The following is a 17,696-nucleotide window of genomic DNA, read 5'->3' on the forward strand; positions in this document are numbered from 1 at the left end:
GACAGATTCCAGAACCTCATCCAGGTGGGTGTGAAGCTCCCAAGCCCAGCTTTATACGCACTTTCTCCTTTAAGCCCCCTGGCAGCCCTTCAGGTCGATGCTGTGGGTGCCTCCATTTAAAGATGGGAAAACAGGCGGAACAAGGGTGGGTGGCTTGATCCAGGTCACCCAGCTGGGAAGTGGTGGGGTCAGGATTTGGGCATGGGCTGGAGCCAAAGCTGGTGGCTTCAGCCATTGTGCCACACGCTGGCTTTCAGAACAAAGAGGGCGCACGAACAAGTCCGAGTGGGTCAGCCCCAAGTCCACCGGTGTCCCTCGGATCGGAATTAATCTGCATTCCAGCAGAGCCCCAAGTGAAACCCCTTGGGGTGGGCTGGAGAGATCTGGGGTCTGTCTGAACCTCACACCCCAAAGCCACGCGTAGAGGTGAGCCATCCACGGCGAAGGAGGGGAGAGCAGCCGCTCACCAGGTGGGGGGTCTGTGTGTCGGGGGAACACAGGGGGAGCGGGCTCTGTTGCAGGGAGGGGTGGAGTGTGGCTTCAGCTTTGAACCCGGGGCACTATGGAAACTCACTGCTGGTGACAATGTGCTGAACACCTGCTGGGAGGCCACTGCATGGCAGGCACTTTACGGAGGAAGACCCACCCGGTGGTCGGAGTGGTTGCTTGAGAGCACGCGGGGCGGAAGACACGTTCGGGAGGCACCGTCTAGCCCGTGTTACTGTGCTGTAAGGTATCCCTTCAGTGACGCGGACCGAGGCACCCACCAGGGAGACCCGCGCATCCGCACCCGTCCACCGACAGCCGCCACTTCAGATCTGCCGGGCTGCTGCAGCAGAATTACCAGGCTGGGGGGCTGAGAGACAGCAGAACCTCCCTGTTCACAGGTCTAGAGGCTGCAAGCCCGAGATGTGGAGGGAGCACCACCTCCCCCGGTCACAGACCTCTTCTGGGGGCTTCGCGAGGGCTCGTGTGTGAGGTCACTAATCCCACATGGGAGGCCTCCACCCTCACAATCCGGCCACCTCCCAGGGGCCCCACCTCCTCACGCCACCACCTTTGGGGGCGAGGATTTCAACGGATTTTGGCGGGGCGTGGCGCCGTCCATATCCATCCATCCTCCAGCCTTCACCAAGCACCTACACATTAGGCATCGAAAACAGAGTGAGATAAGGTTTGACAAAGTGGACAATCCCCGGTGACTGGGGAGGCGGGGTGCTAAGTGCACAGGATCTGCTCCGAAGACCCCCCACGAGGAGAGATTAAACAGAGAGAAGGTGTGGAGTGTGGGCATCAGGAGCTGCCGGCTCAGGGCCTGCCCGCCGCACGGAAGCAGCCGATGCCTCACCTCTTTGCAGCTCCTGGAAGGGGGCGGCTTCAGGCCTGCAGAGCCCGGGGCTTTCAGCATCAGCTCAAAGCAAAGCCGAGAAGCACCGGACTGCTTCCACCGGGACAGAGGAAAGGCACAATTTCTAGCCATGACCGTGGTCACGCCGTTTGTCACCAAGCAACAAGTGACATGCAGAGGACGACAGAGAAGGTCCAGGGACGTGTCTGGAAGGTAAAAGGCAGGGAGCCTAATGGAACATGACACCTGCTCCTTCCGCACAACCAGCAGCGCCTGTGCCTTCACCTCTGTCTCAGGCCACACGCGCTGGGCTGGCTGCAGAGAGCACCAGACCTGCCGACGGCGTGGCTGGGGACCAGGGGCACAGCTACTGAGGTCTCGGACCTCAGAGACGACCAGCACATGATCGTGAATAACCACGTGTTTAATGCTGCACAGAACAGATCTGCTCTTTGCTATTAAGTCATCATGAACCTGAATCGCCGTAGCTGTCAAGCCCATAACCCAGCTCAAGCCCCAGGTGACAACAGCTCCTGCCTCTGATAACTTAACTTAGTGAGGTTTGTGCCAAGTCACAAACCTTTTCAGACCCTGATGATCTCGGAGAGAAAACTAGGGAAATGGAGCCCAGCCCCCTAGCCCTCTGCAATCCGTGGAGAGAAATGGCTAAAGGAACCCCGGCTGGATCGCGTCCTAAGCCGGCAGGAAGATGCACTCTCACCGTCTGCCTGAGACAGTGCGTGGATCCACCCTGGGAGCCAGCAGAGGCTCTACGGGTCTGGAAGGCCATCCCAGAGCAGGGAGCCAGGCCGAAGGCCGTGGCAGAATCTTCTGGAGAGGGCACAGCATCTCCACGCAGCCCGTGCCCACCTGTGCCCACCACCGCCCGGCGGCAGGCAACGCCTCTTCCTTTGCACCACGTCGGGGCCCCGCCTCGCGGTGTGAACCTGTCATAGGGCTGGAGACCGCGGCTGAACTCTGCTTTACTTTAAAAGCTCCTCTGGCTACGCCCCCGCCCCCGACCCATCCAGAAAAATCCTGCTTCTTCAAGCCGGGGGAGGGGCCCGCTGGTTTAACAAAGGTTACTTCAGAGTTTGCTGTTCTTCTGAAACTGGGCCACCAGGCTGAGGACCTGCTCGGAGGCCTTGATGTTTTGGGAGCCGAGGTAGGCGACCCTGTTGGCGGCCGTGTCCTCCAGGAAGTATCGGTAGTTGACCATGAGGCCGCACGAGCCGGTGATGCCCTTGAGGCTGACGTCACCCATCCAGTTGATGCGCCACATCACGGCCCCGTTCTGCAGGTGGAAGTTGGCCACAGGGTTGAGCGCGTAGCCCCGGTGCTTCTCCCCGTACAGGTACCAGGCGCAGAGCCGCATCAGCGGGGCCTGGAGCGCCCGGACCAGCCTCTCCGACTGGACCCACTCGCCGCTGCTGAGAAGCGCCCTGAGGGTCTCGTTCACGGGACCGCCGGTGACCTCGGCGATTTCTCTGCACTCGGCATCGGTGAACAGTTCGCTCCGCCCGTGCTCCTTGGCTTTCGACTTGAGCAGCCCCTGAAGCCACTTGGTGAATCCAGGGATGGGCGACAGGCTTGAGAACACCCCCAGGTGAGGGAACTCCTTCTGCTGGGCGTGGATGGGGTGGGGAAGGAAGGTGAGAAAACACAATTCATCAGCGGCTGAGTCAGGATACAGAAACTCCTCCTCCCTCAGCGCTTCCCGTGGGCTTTACAAAGCACTATTTGATCTGCACTGATGTCCTTTTCTCAGGGAGCGTGAACTAAGAAGCGGATGTGTGCTGGATCCTGGACGCATCTTGAGTCCCCAGGACAAGCCTGTACGATGGTGTCCCAGGAGCACCACTATCCATGCTGACAAGTTGGGAGGCGTGCCTGAAATCGGAGGGGTGGGCTGCGGCCAGGCGGGGTGCTGTCTTCTGGCGACAGGTCGTGTCTTCCTGGCCCGCCAGGCCCCTCCCCCGGCTTTTGATGTGGCCACAGAACCTGGTTGGGGGCTCTGCACGCAAGTACCCAGTGACTGTTTGTTGACTGAACAAGCGATCGCCCAACTCTGTCACAGGGGGTGCAGAGGTATGCTCCACACCAGACAATACGGTTCAACCATTGTTGTTCCAATGACAGAGAGCTCTCAGGGGTCATTTTTAAAAATCCAGGATGTTCCAGTTAAAAGACGTAAGACGTAAGACATGCCCCCTATAGAACAAACTTCTGCAAATGTATGACAGAAGCAAAGAAACCACCATACCTCGCTCCTCAGAGATGAGGGGGGTAGAGGGTAACTCCTTCGGGTCTTTAGGCAGGTTTTACAAGGATGAGACAGGTATTTTCCCATCAGGAGCCCGGGAATCTGTATCACGATGAGCATTTTCTCCTTTGCAGCCAAAACTCAAAACCGTAACTTTCACAACGGAAACTATCGAAAGATACCACGACCCCCTGACTCTCCTCACTCTGTTCTCTCGCTGGGCGCTGAAGGTGGCTTCCGCCCCACCCCACGGACACTTGTGTGCAGCAGAGGGAGCTCCCTTGCTGAGTCTCTGATGAGCCTCCCGCCCACAGCCCAGCCGCGGAGCAGCCGTCAGGAGGCGGCAGAAACAGGGCCTGCGGGTGGCTCAGCAGGACCCAGACGCTGCCTTTCTGACCGTCATTCCAAGCCCCCGCCTCAAAGAAGCAGGAGAGAAGAGGGAACTCAGCACAACCAGATGTGGCTTTTATCACCTCTGGGGAAATGCGGCAGGCAGTGGTTCTAACTAAGTGATGCCCAGCCGAACCCCGAGTTCTCAGATGGAAAGGTATGAATTTAACACGAAGCCTGGAAATATGTGGCTTCCACCCTATTTGTCATTCCCCGAGGAAGGGCTTCTGTGGCAGGTGTCTGTGCTGAAACCACCGGAAGCCCAGAACAGGGCTCTCGGAGCCAGGAATTAACAATCTAATTATTTTACTGAAAAATGGGGTTCTCCTCCTCATGGTTCACCCCAGCCCCTCATGAGACAGATTTAAATGGCCCAGAGCCAGGGTGGGCCTGAGCCTGTGTTTGCCAGGGCTACCGAGAAGGCAGTTGTGGGCCAGAGCATTCGACCTCAGGCTGCTGGCGTGACCTCAGGCCGGTGAGAGCCTGAGCCAGTGTAGGGCCGGGCAGAGGCCAGAGAGTGTGGGCAGCGGTGGGTGGGGTGGCCAGGCCCGGCCACGACTGGACAGTGGGAGCAAAGGGGCCCTGCTGGCGACTAGGCTGGAAGTCGCGTGCCCATCAGGGGTGGCCCCGGCCAGGTGGGTGCAGCGCTTCCACAGAAGCCGCTGTCCTCGGGACACGTCTGTGTTTGGGGGGTCACGAGACGCTTTTGGGGGCCTTTTCTTGGCATGGCTCCACCCCCCCACCCCCAGGAGTCTGAGGGCTCCCAGGATGTGCCAGGGGCATCGGGCACTTCTCTACCCTCCTGCTTTTGCCAGCCCGGAGCTTCACCCTGTCCTCAGGGACCAGGGCAGGAACCCACAGCCGGCCTGACACCGGGACAGGACACAGACTATGCAGCACCCACCTGCAGCTCCTTCACCACCCGCTTTATCAGGAAGGTGCCCAGCTCCACGCCCTGCAGCCCCTGCTGGGCCAGGCTCAGCGAGTAGAAGATGGCCGTGGTGATCCTGCTCTGCTCCTCGGCCTCGGCTGGGGGACACTCCTTCACGAGGATCGTCTGGAACACAAAGAGGATGCTGACAGGTGCCCGCCGGCGCGGCTGCCCCGTCGTGCCCTCATCCCCCCTGCCCCAGGCGTTGGGAGAGGGCATCCCTCTGCCTGAGGACTAGGCTCCGGAGACTGAGCCCTCGGCTCTGTGCTCCTTCACCCTCCTCCGACCCACGCCTGTCCCCTGTCCTGGTGATGCCACACCTTCCCCGCTGTGAGTTCAATGTCCTACAGCCCCTGGCACTGCGAGTTCCTGCCCACACTTCCGGCCTTTGTGCAAACCGCTGCCTGCAGCCCAGCACCCCGGGCAGAGGCCGCCCGGCGCGTCCCCTCCAGGGGTGTCCCCTCCTCTGAACCCTCCTTCTCAACAGGCTGTTCGCGGTCCTGCGTACTTTCTGCTCGCAGGAAATGCAGCTTTTTGGTTTGGTGCCACGTCCTCGTGCTTCCACAGGGAAACGCCACGTCTGCGCAGACGCGTGCAGAGAGCGAGCTAAGGATTGGATGGACTTGAACTGGAAGCCCCGTTGCCAAGTCTGATCTAGCAGCACTGGGAGCACTGGGAGTTGCATGTGGGCTGTTCTGAGCCTCAGTGCTCCGAGGGCCACTGGACAATCGTGGGACAGCAGTGGTGACCTCTCGGATTGCTTGCAGGCAGGCCTGCCCGTGCTTCTGAGGGACAGGCTGACGCTGCTCTAACCCCACCAGCCGCCCTGGACGCTGACGTGGGAGGGTGGCCCAGGGCGGAGGCTGAAGTCTGTGGCCCAGAGACCTTCCGAAATTGCCAGTGGGACCTGCAGGTCTCACGCACCCCCTTGGGGGAAACATCCTCAGCTGCCACCCCTGCGGATGCTCAAAGGGTCTTTTGTGGGACCCTGGGAAGTCAGAGACCGCCCCACTCTAAGAAAAGTGGGGCAGCTGGTGACACAGAGGTGACGACGCCCAGGCCACGCCAGTCCCTCCTGCCTCCGCAGCAGATGGGGGACCTCTGGTCAAACATCAGAGCACCCCCCTGCCCCTGGGCCTCATCTTGTGAAACTATCTCCTTTGTTTATCAAGACGTCTGTAGGTTCTCTGTTCCGGATTCGAAAATCTCCAGCAAATCTTTTTTTTTTAAAGTTTTTCCCCCAAAGCCCCTCCAAACAAACGAATCTTTCTTTGATTATGCAAATGAGAGATGCACAATATCAAAGAAGCAAGAAACAAACAGATGGAGAAGAAATCCCAAATGACTCCAAAACTAAACTCTGGCCCAGGAAATTCTGCATGCTGGGGGCGTGCCCCCCCCCCAAATCCTGCATGTTTTATATTTTAATCATTATGGCCAAGCTGCCTCCAGAGGGGCTGTGATAACTTCCAGGGCTGGAGGGGCCCGTGCCACAGACCAGGCAGAGCTCGGGGCCCGGATCAGGCACTCAGCAGAGCCTACCTGCAATTTGCTTTTCTTTTTTTTTAAATGGCCATGTCTACGGCATACGGAAGTTCCCAAGCCAGGAATCGAATGGAAGCTGCAGCTGCTGGCCTATTCCACAGCCACAGCAGCACCAGACCTTGAGCTGCACCTGTGACCTATGCCGCAGCTCGCGGCAACGCCAGATCCTTAACCCACTGCGTGAGTCCAGTGATTGAACTCACATCCTTGGGGAGACAATGCTGGGTCCTTAACCCACTGAGCCACAACAGCAACTCCCTATTTTCAATTTTCTAATCAGGCGTCTTTTGAAACTACTCATAGGCTCTTAACAGATGCTGAAGAGTTGAGTGTCTCTCCCCGCCTCCTCCGTAACAGCCTGGACCACGTTGCCACTCAAGGTCCACACACGCGGGCCCAAAGTCTCCTGTCCCATCACTGTCCTCGCATCGCGCGTCTCCACGCTGTCGTGCAGGTTTGGAGACTGACTAGCCCATCCAAAGACCCATATGAGCCGAAAGCAATTGTTCTTTTTTTTAAAAAGGGGAGACAACCAAGTTAAAATAAAAAACTTAAGGGACTCTGGCCGCCCGCCCTGTCCTGAAGGGACCGCGCAGGCAGGTACCTGGATGGTGCTGGAGATCTCGCTGGTCAGGGCCACGTGCAAGACGATCAGGGGCTCCCCCGGGGTCGAGCAGTGAGAGAAGAAGTAGCACCTGCGGTAGGACCCCACGCGGCGTTTCATATCCATCCAGTTTTTAACGGGATGCACAGCCTCAGACCTGACGGGAACATTATACGGAGTCAAGACAGAGGTACAATCCTGAGTTACAAAACCGTGCCTGATTCCTGCTCCTATTAGTCACTCAAGTCAAAGAAGCCCTTTAAATCCAGCTTCCATGGACTCTTCGGGAAATTCAAGGAAAATCGCTTTGGCCAGAAACAGCCCTGATGGAGAGGCTTAGGGTTAGGGGTAGGGTTAACCCCATATCCTTCGGGGCCTCTAATCCTGGCAGCGCCTGTGGACATCCCTGGCCTGGCTGGGTCCATTGGTCCAGTGACCGCGGCCACTGCTGTTTCGTCTCAGCAGGGGACCTGGCAGCAGCACATGTCAGGCAAGCCTGCGTTTCACGCTGTCTGGGGAAGGGGCTGCAGTCATACACGCCTTTGTGAATCTGGAGATTTTTATCCAAGAGGAAAATACTAACAGCTGGATGATAGAGGCTGTCTGGGGTACCAGTGCCAACACTTGGTCCGGTGACTCTGGGTGGCTCTGATAACAGGGCTGTGGGGAAAGGGGGGCCTGTGGGCTTTAAATACGGGGACATAACTGAGATCCCATGTGCAGGGTCCCTGGCAGAAGGGCTGGTTTTCATCTGTGCCCTCTCCTCCTCTTTTGCTGTCTTTTTAGGGCTGCACCCGCGGCATATGGAGATTCCCAGACTAGGGGGCGGATCGGAGCTGCACCTGCTGGCCTACATCACAGCCACAGCAATGTCGGATCCGAGCTCCATCTGCGACCCACACCACAGCTCACAGCCACGCCGGACCCTTAACCCACAGAGCGAGGCCAGGGACGGAACCCGAGTGAGTCCTCATGGATGCTATTTGGGTTCGTTACTGCTGGGCCATGACGGGAGCGCCTCCGCCGCCTCCTCCTCCTCTTGACGCCCCCTGCCAGGATGGCCAACCTTTGTGACCACGGTGTTTGGCCCCGTTCGAGCGGCATCCACGGGAATGGACACCAGCTGTCAGTGAAAAGGGCAGAAAAGGGGACACGTCACACTTACTTGCTAATTTTCTGGAGCACTTCGCATGGCGAATGCCAGGTGACCCGCTCCAGGTTGAGGAAGCCGGAGGCAAACCACTCCGAGAGCATGCTCTTCAGCACCCCGTTCATTTCCTGCAAAAGGGAGGAGAAAGTGCCGGCTGTCCGAGGGGCCGCCCTCCAGCCCACCCTGTGTCACCGCCAGCGCCAGGAAGGAACACCGAAGTGGGGGGGAGAGAGCGTCTGCAAAGAGCTTGTGCTGTGACAGCGCCCCCGAACCCTCCTGTCCTCCCGCTGGACCGAATGCAGCCGTGGCCTTTCTCCCCCCACCTGTGAGACGAGGAGCAGAAGTGTTCGGGTCGGCACGAAGTTGACCTGACCAACGAACTTGCTTCCACTCACGGGCCACAGTGGACATGACAACACATGACATCGGCCTGATGCTCGATGCGGTCTTGGGGAGGAAACGCCAAGGCCCGCTCAGGAACATTCTCTGATGCGTCAGAATGTCCTTTGTTTCCCAAGAGAAACTAGTACTGGGTCCAGGCACTGCCTTTCAACAACACGTCCTCCTGTTTTAATGTCTCGGAAGCCAGGACGCGTCTTTTGAATGATGGTGAGTCACGGTTTGATGGTTTGATGGTTTGATGGGCAGCTCTCTTTCTCGCTTAGTGGGCCACAGGTAACAGTATCCCTGGAAATCCGTGGATTTAGATTTGATGAGATTATTATTATTATTATTATTTTTGGTCTTTTTGTCTTTTAGGGCCACACCTGCGGCATATGGAGGTTCCCAGGCTCGGGGTCTAATTGGAGCTGTAGCCGCCGGACTATGCCACAGCCACAGTCACGCCTGATCCAAGCTGCGTCTGCGACCCACACTGCATCTCACGGCAACGCCAGATCCTTAACCCACTGAGCAAGGCCAGAGATCGAACCCATGTCCTCATGGATGCTAGTGGAGTTCCTTAACCACTGAGCCTCGACGTGAACTCCAGATGATGAGATTATTCTAATTTCGCTTCAGTTACTGAAATCTAATCTAAGCTAATTTGAGTCAGCTTCACCATCAGAAATACAGCGGCACTGAAACTTCTCAAGCAAGACCACAACAAGAGGTGCATGAGGGGAGCAGAGGAGACAGGGGCAGAACCACCCCAGTTTACCTGCAGCGCCTGCTGGCCAGGTAACAGTGCTAAGCTCTGGGGATGCCCAGGGCATGAGGCATGGCTTGCTGTTTCTCAATAGCTGTCTACCTTTCTTCCAAATGAACAGAAGTCTCACTTTTTAGTTGGGTGCATGGCTGTTCAGAGTAAAGCTTGCACTGTAGCTACAGGGCAACTGTGGGACCAAGTTCTGGCTCATCGGATGTAAGCAGAGGGGTCCTGAAGCAGCTTTGGGGAACCTTGAAAGACGGCAAGAGCAGCCCTTTGCCCATCTTTCTCTGTCTTTCCCAGAGCAGGATGGAAGGTGGCATGATGGCTAGAGCTGGAGCAGCCATCTTGGGCCATGAGGTAACTTTGGGGGATGAAGGCTTTTCAGGGAACAGCAACAAAGGAGAGTCTGGGTCAAATGAGGACACTGCAGAGCAGGGTGAGCCCTGGGCTGGCCACCTCCAGACTTCTCTTTTTATTCAAACTACTAAGGCTTCAGTCTGTTACTCACAAATGAACCACATACTAACAGATACGCTGAATACTATTATTGAATAACAGTAAACATGTGAGTGCAGAACTGACCTTATGAATCTCTGTATAGGAATCACAAAGACCACAATGGATAACACCTGTAAAATTGTATGAAAGCCATAAAGCTGTTACAGGGCCATTTTGCAATTTAATCGCTGGTGAAAGGTCAAAGGACTCAGAACTTTGTCACTTGAGGATATGCTGCAGGCACTGGCTTGGTGGCTCAGAAAGGGCTTTAGTGTGAAGCGTGGTTCATCCTTAAACACTCAAGGCCCGGAGCACGGAAGGGGCCACGAATCTGTGCTGTGAGGCTCCTGGGGGCAAGGAGAGGGGGTGAATCTATGGCCAACTGGGGAAGGCACAGTCAGACCTAACGTACAGAAGATCTCTGAGTAGCCAGGGCCGCCCAGAGGTCATCTGGGGATGGTGGCCCTCCCCGGGGGGCAGGATGGAGCACAGGCTGAGTAAGAAGACGGCAGAGAGGTTTGTTAAAAGGATTTACGCATTCACAGGCGGCTGAACTGAACTCCCGCCCAGTTCCCTTTCACTCTTCAGCCTTTACTGGGTGCTCTGCTCCCTAAGGGCAGAGATCATTTCTGATCCATTCACGTGCCCAAAGCACTCAGGGGGGTCTTCCACGTGGAAGATGACTGATAGACGGCTGTCAAATAAACAAGAGGAGAAATATTGGACCACGGTGGCCAGGAAGCAGCAGGAAGGGAGGAGACGGCACTTGCTGGGTGGTACAGAACAGCTCCTCGGAAAACTCTATTTCCGGCCTTGACCTCAGTGGCTCCCGATCTTCCTGGCCCCTCCCACCCTCGAGTGTTGCCAAAACCCAGGCACCCTGTCCCCAGAAACATGCCAACATGATCCTAAAATGCTGTGCACAGCTTCCTGGGGTTCAGGGACCGCGGGGCTGGGGAAGCTCTGTGCTGCAAGGTTCGCAGAGGGGGAGCCCAGTTCCATGCATCGACTGGCATCTCCAGGACAGGCCTTAGAGGAGGTGGTGGGGAACCCTCGCTGCCGCCTGAATTCAGCACTCACAGTGGGCGAGATGGCTTAGCGGAGGCAGGTGCCTGCTCTCGAGGTCGCTTCGTTCTATTTTGGGCTACTGACAGCTATGAAGTGTGACCCTGGACACGAGAACTTGGAATCCAGGGTAAAGGTTACACATCTCCGGGCTCCACGCTAGCAGGACTGCTGGGCTTCAGGCTGGAATCAAGCACAGAGGGCAGCAAGGTTCCTGGATCTCAGGTGGCAGGGGGTCGAGAGATCGTGCACGCTTCACGCTCACTCAGAAATCACCTGTCAGCAATGCAGGACTCAGAAATGCAATGGCTGGGTCAACTTTCCTACCTAGGAAGAGGTCCATTTTTTAGCTGAGCTAAGCGCAGAATTTAGTAGGTCCACAAGGACCACTAGGTTAGCTGAAAACCAGGAGGAGTGGAGTTCCTGTCGTGGTGCAGTGGAAACAAATCCGACTAGGAACCATGAGGTTGCAGGTTTGATCCCTGGCCTTGCTCAGTGGGTTAAGGATCCGGCGTTGCCATGAACTGTGCTATAGGTCGCAGATGCAGCTTGGATCTCGTGTTGCTGTGGCACTGGCGTAGGCTGGCAGCTACAGCTCCGATTAGACCCCTAGCCTGGGAACCTCCATATGCCGTGAGAGCAGCCCTAGAAAAGGCAAAAAGACAAACAAACAAACAAAAAATACCCAAAGACAGGAGTTCCCGTTGTGGCCAGTGGTAAGGAACCCATGATGATGAGAGTTCAATCCCTGGCCTCGCTCAGTGGGTTAAGGATCTGGCATTGCCATGAGCTGTGGGGTAGGTCACAGATGTGGCTCGGATCCTGCGCGGCTGTGGCTGTGGTGTAGGCTGGCAGCCGCAGCTCTGATTCGACCTCTAGCCTGGAAACCTCCATATGATGCAGGTGTGGCCCTGAAAAGAAAAAAAAATGTCCAAGGAGAGAGATTCTGCCCTGCCTGGCCTCCTGCCTTGGGCTTCACACTCACATGGAATGTGGGGCTTCGTTATTGCCCTATTTGCAATAAGCACAGCCCTGGGTCAGAGACCAAGTACCTGACAAAGCGCCTTCATTCCTATCTGTATTTTTAGCAAAGCTCCACACCGTCCCCCAGGGCATTTCTTAGAAGAGAAGCAGGCTGACCTTGGGCAGACTGACCACCAGTTGAGCCGCTGGCCTTGGCGGCAGGGCCCGCTGGCCCAGGACCATTAGGGAACCTCAAGTCGTGCCTCTGACCAGCAGACAAAGGAGAGAGCACTGCGAACGGGCCCTCCTTCCCCAGCAGGTGCATCTTCCGCTGTGTGCGAGCTGGTCTAAGACACCTGATCAGCATCCTTTGGGGCCTCACCCTTGCCCATCACCCTAAAAACGCCTCTGCTCTCACAGATTCAGTAAACGAGAACCCATACAGGGAACCCAGTGGACTGAATCCCATCCGCAGCGAAGCCCACGGCCGACGAGTCCACAGCATCCTCCTTCACCTGACGTCACTGGGCAGCTCCACGGTCAGCAGGGGCCGGGGAGCACACCTGTGTGATGGGGTGCTGTGTGCACAGTCAGGGGTGCTGAGATCGGGGGCTCCCTGCTCCCCTAGCATCTTGGGGCAACATGGGCCCCTGGGGATCCGGGGCTCCTGATCTAAAGCTTCAAGGGCCAACCTTCTGATGGCTTCCAACACTGATTTCTTTTTTTTAAATTTTTTTATTTATTTTTTTATTTTCCCACTGTACAGCAAGGGGGTCAGGTTATCCTTACATGTATACATTACATTTTTTCCCCACCCTTTCTTCTGTTGCAACATGAGTATCTAGACAAAGTTCTCAATGCTATTCAGCAGGATCTCCTTGTAAATCTATTCTAAATTGTGTCTGATAAGCCCAAGCTCCCGATCCCTCCCACTCCCTCCCCCTCCCATCAGGCAGCCACAAGTCTCTTTTCCAAGTCCATGATTTTCTTTTCTGAGGAGATGTTCATTTGTGCTGGATATTAGATTCCAGTTATACCAACACTGATTTCTTAAAGGCACAAAGTTCTAGCTGTGTCACTGCTTTAAGTGAGATGCAAAATCCAGAATGAAATAGAAGCAACAGACTGCACACAGCCATGCTGCTGATGAATGACACTACCAGGGCCCAGGAACAGTTTCTAAGGATTAAAAAACCAATTCTCTGCATGATAGGGATTGAAAAAAAAAAAAAACAAAAAAACAAAACACCAAAACAACAACCAAACCTCACTTAGCCATGTAGAGCAAAGGGAAAGGGACCCACTAGATTTAGCTACCCTTGCTTATAGGCAGTGAGGACAAGGCCAGGCAGGGTTTCTAGGTCGAGAAACAGGAGGGCTGTGATGGAGCCATCTGGAAAGCCTCCTGCACCCAGCAGTTTGAGACCGTGTACAGAGGCCAAGGTCAGGCTATTGTCGCTCACTCTCTGCTCAAGAAGTATCGTTATGCCACGTGACTTCTGGCCTGTGGGTACATACTATTTTTTCCCTTATGGGTGTAGACGGCCTTGGTTAAAGAACAAGGGAACCGCGTCCATCTGAGGACCTGGGGTGGCTGGCAGCCCTGGATTTCCCTGGGGCCAGGCCCTCTCCCCCTAGTCAAGTCTCGATGTCACAGCTCTCAGCTGCTACGACGTCCCATCTCGACCACAGAATAGCCCAGACGTTTCTCAGGACAAGCAAGGAAATGAGCTCAGTAACGTCGCGCGGACTCGGAGGACCCGGCTCTGGATGGACGTCAGGGACCCCCCAGGTCGAGGGCAGCCCCAGTGCCTGATAGGATGCCTCGAGGCTGCACAGAAACCGTCATGGCCTCTGGGCCCCATCCTAGGTTCAGAAATCTGAGTGGAGCAGTGTGGCCTCAGGACATAAGGGAGCGGTTAGCGGCCCACTTCGCTGGGTGGCGGGGCACCTGGAAATCTACCTCGGGCTTCATTCACCATTTTGCTACACAAGCCAAGGTCTCCGTTTTCAAGGTCTTAGTTTTCATCTGGTGGTGGGGGGGCGGGGAAACAATACATTTCAGATGCTAAATTCTGGGGTTCATGTCTAAAACCCAAGCGAGAAGCACAGACACCTGAACACCTGTGAAGAAGTGAGGGAAGCTGCCCGGGGCTGGAGTGGATGGAAAAGCCCAGCAAATGAGCCGGAGTAGAGGTGGCTCTTGCTCTCACAGGACTCACACAGGGAGGCAGGTTCAGGAACTTTCCATCCAGGTGCCAGCTTGGCTGAAGAGGAGCTCAGTGGAGGGGAGCTGGTGATGCTGGGTGAGCTGGGACATCCAGGATGCCTGGAGTGCAGCAAAAATGCCAGAGGGAAGAGAGTGGGTGTGACGATTTTTCAACAAGAGGAGAGAGACTGACCTTTGGCTTCAGAGAAAGGTGGGCGTTGAGGTTGCTCGTGAATCCAAATAAAACAACGCTATTAATCAAGTGGGTTGTTTGACCTCTCCCTCAGTTTTAGAGAAAAAAGCCAATTCTAGGAGGATAAACCCACTTTTGATCCGGTGAGGCTGTTGATTCTGTGTCAGTGTGCTGTGAGCAACACACAGGTCATGGAAACCGGGCCTGGCCTGAGGCGCTCTCACAGCTCCCTGCTCTGGGCACCGCACTGGCCCTCACCTGCATGCCAGGCCGTAGGTCTTGCTGAGAATGAAACGAGCGGGTGCATGAAAGGCATTGACACCTATTGTACCTGCTCCTAGCTCTTCCCACACTTGCAGGGAAGCTTCTGGACCAAGCGACCTTGGAGCCCGGAGCATGCCTGGTACAAAAGGAACACCCAATTGCTGCGGATTGACTGGATGGATAGACGGATGGAGGAAGAGTTTCATTTTGGGACAGGTGACAAGCACCCTACCTAATCTTCGAGCCTCCTCTGCAATAAGCATCCAGTCTCAAAAGGGTTTCAGGAGCACTGGTCTCTGGCTCAAGAAAACCAAAAAAGTCTACTTGGATGGCTAAATGTAGGCCTCTCTTGAGAGGCACCAGGTGGCTGTGCATGCAGTGTACAGAAGCTAAGGTCTCAGCCAGGAGGATTCAGCGGGGAATGTGGTCAATTCGACACACACAGACTCCAGCCCTGATCTGGTGCCACTGCAATAAACAGCCGAGGTTCTCATCCAGTGAACCTCACAGCTCAAGGCTCTCTGGCCCTAGGTAACACTGAAGCATTGCAGATTAGCCAGCTATTATGAGGAGAATCAAATCAGAGCCACTATTATCATCCTGAGATCAATCAGTCCTCTTCTAATCACACCCAATTTTTATGCATCTAAGGCTACAGAGCCAAGACAGATGACAAAGTTTCTCATGAACGCAGCTCACAGGGCAGGATGAGGATATAAAGTGTACCCCAAAGAACCAGAAATTTGCATTCAGACGGATGATCAAAGACATAACTTCTTTGCCCTGAGTTCTGGGCAAAGTCATGAGAGTTCACAGGACCCGGTTCCTTTACTGGAAAAGACAACACGCTCATCACGGACCCAAGAGTGCAGCGGTGAACATGAAAACGCTCTGCCAGTGTTAAGAGTGCTTAAAAGAATTAGGACGTAATCGTTCAAATGCTTGATTTTTTTAAACAGCCAATTGCACCTAACAAGAGGTCTGCATGTCAGAACATCCCCAACCCTTCATGTAAGTTCTGGTTCACTAAACGAGCCGGTGAGTGGTCCCATCGTATTTCATATCAATAGCACAAAAGGACTATCTTCAACTACCAGCCACCTTTCAAGCCATCATTATTGAAATCTTTAAGTATTTATTCACATCTAACAAGACCTCACTGTGCGAAGAGCCTGATTATCTCCAGAAGACAAGTTCGAGTCCCATTTCTGGGCTGAACTCAGGAAGGTAAAACACCCTGCCCAAAGTGACTGGCAGAGACAAGACAGAAGGCCATCGGACTCCTAGACCTCAACTTCTAGGCACTTCTGTGCATTTCACAGGACTGCTCAGGACAAGGGCTTACACATAGTGGGTGCTGCAATGAACTTTTGCTAACCACATCCAGGTTGTTTTTGTTTGTTTTGCACCATGTGTGCAGATGAGAAGTTCTCAGGCAGAGGATGGAACCACAGCAGTGACAATGCGGGATCCTTAACCCATTCAGCCACAAGGAAACTCCCTATCCAGGCTTTCAGAAAAGCTGCCTGACACATCAAGGGTACCAAAGAGGTGAAACCTCTCAGGTAAAGTAGAAAAGAGACTATGGAGCACGCTCACCAGCCAAGAGGCGTGACAGTCACCTTAAGAGTAAGCGAGTTTCTATAGACTGAAGGGAGGCCAGACTAGCAGAAGGCAAGGATTCAGAAAGCCTGGGAAGACAGGGGTCAGGGTTCAGAGACTGCGACTTAGGGCTAGGTGTGCAAGGCTCCAGGCATGGGAAGATGGAGTGTTTGAGGCTCGAGGGGCAGCTTTGAACCACACCCGGAGGTGGGGGTGGGGTGGGGACGGACCACCGAGATGGGCGGTCCCAGGGGCGGTCCGGGCGGGGCCTTACCCGGACATGAGGCCCCTCCACCAGCTTGAGAGCCTGCGCCTCGAGCAGGTCGGCCCGCAGCTGCACCAGGAAGCGCACGCCGCCGTCCAGCTTGCTGATGTGATGGAAGAGGCTGCGGTAGCGCGGCACCAGCGCGTAGCGCAGCCGGTCCTCGGCCTGCAGCAGCACGGCAGCCTCCCGCGGCTGCTGGCGAAGCTGGAGTACGCCGGCGCTCTGCTCGGCCACCTGGCTGTGGTCCACGCCGAAGCCCCGCGCCAGGCGGCTCAACAGCTCGGCGCGCTCGGATGCCTCGGCCAGGCTGCCGTAGAAGCTCATAAAGTCCGCGCACTGGTTTTCAGCCGGCGCCGGCGTCTTCTCGCGCAGCTCGTAGGCTGGCATCGCTGGCACAGAGCGGTGCAGCAGCTCGTCCATGGCCCGCTTCAGGGCGCCGGCTGCCGCTGCCCGCCCGTTCGACAGCCTGGGTCCGGGTGGCCGCGGCGGCCTTGGGGGTAGCCACAACCCGAGGAGGCGCCCAGCTGACAGGCCGGTCCCGAGGACTCGCATGGCACGGGGCGACAGCTGCTAGGGATACACCACCACTTTTTTGGGGCTTCCGGCTTCCGGCACGCGCCCGTCCCATTGGCCGAGCCCGGGGGACGGGCGGGGCGGCGGCCAATCGGAGGGCCGAGCGGCGGGGATGAGGCGGAGCGCGGTGCTCCGGGCCAAGTGTGGCCAAAGGTAAGCCTGGAGGGGACCAATCCGAGGGCGGAGCGGCGGCGGCGTTGGCCCCTCGCCCTGTCACTTGGCCATAGGAAGTCACCGCCTCATTCCCTCTCCTCTAGGGCCAAGCTCTCCAACCCCAGGGAACAGCACAGCCGCCTAGGGAACGTATTAACGGACACAGATTGCTGGCCCCACTGCGGAGATTCTGATCCAGTTTGCCTGGGGGGAAGCCGAGAAATCTGCCTAGCAAGTATTCATGGTGTATTTCCCTGGCGAGGGAGGCTTTGTCTTGACCCCTGCCTAATGAAGGGCGGGTTCTCACTTCTACAGAAAGCGGTGTACAGGGCTCTCCTAAGCCTCTTGTTCCCCAACCTGCCCCTCCTCCCTTGGTCCTCATTCATTCATTCGACAGAGTATTTATTAACCACCTGGTATGTGCCACGTCCCACACTGGGCACGGGGATAAAAATGAACCAGACAGACCCGAAGCTGCTCCACGGAGTTACAGTTTTACAATGGAGACAGAGGATACATAACTACAAATG

General features: G+C 56.0%; 1 protein-coding gene across 2 annotated transcripts; it reads right to left on the bottom strand.

The window, feature by feature from the left end:
* MLYCD (malonyl-CoA decarboxylase) lies at positions 1,754-17,066 on the bottom strand. 2 transcript variants are annotated; one of them, XM_021093741.1, is made up of 5 exons: positions 16,450-17,066; positions 8,247-8,359; positions 7,082-7,238; positions 4,906-5,058; positions 1,754-2,969 (listed from the first exon to the last, which is right to left on the bottom strand). In XM_021093741.1, the coding sequence occupies exons 1-5, from the start codon at positions 16,990-16,992 to the stop codon at positions 2,436-2,438; spliced, it is 1,500 nt and encodes a 499-aa protein (XP_020949400.1). In that variant the 5' UTR covers positions 16,993-17,066; the 3' UTR covers positions 1,754-2,435. The 2 variants fall into 2 exon arrangements, with proteins under 2 accessions (XP_020949400.1, XP_020949399.1); XM_021093740.1 differs by having other exon boundaries at positions 1,754-2,972; positions 16,450-17,054.

Source organism: Sus scrofa, chromosome 6, assembly GCF_000003025.6.
Source record: "Sus scrofa isolate TJ Tabasco breed Duroc chromosome 6, Sscrofa11.1, whole genome shotgun sequence".
Classification (NCBI taxonomy): Eukaryota; Metazoa; Chordata; class Mammalia; order Artiodactyla; family Suidae; genus Sus; species Sus scrofa.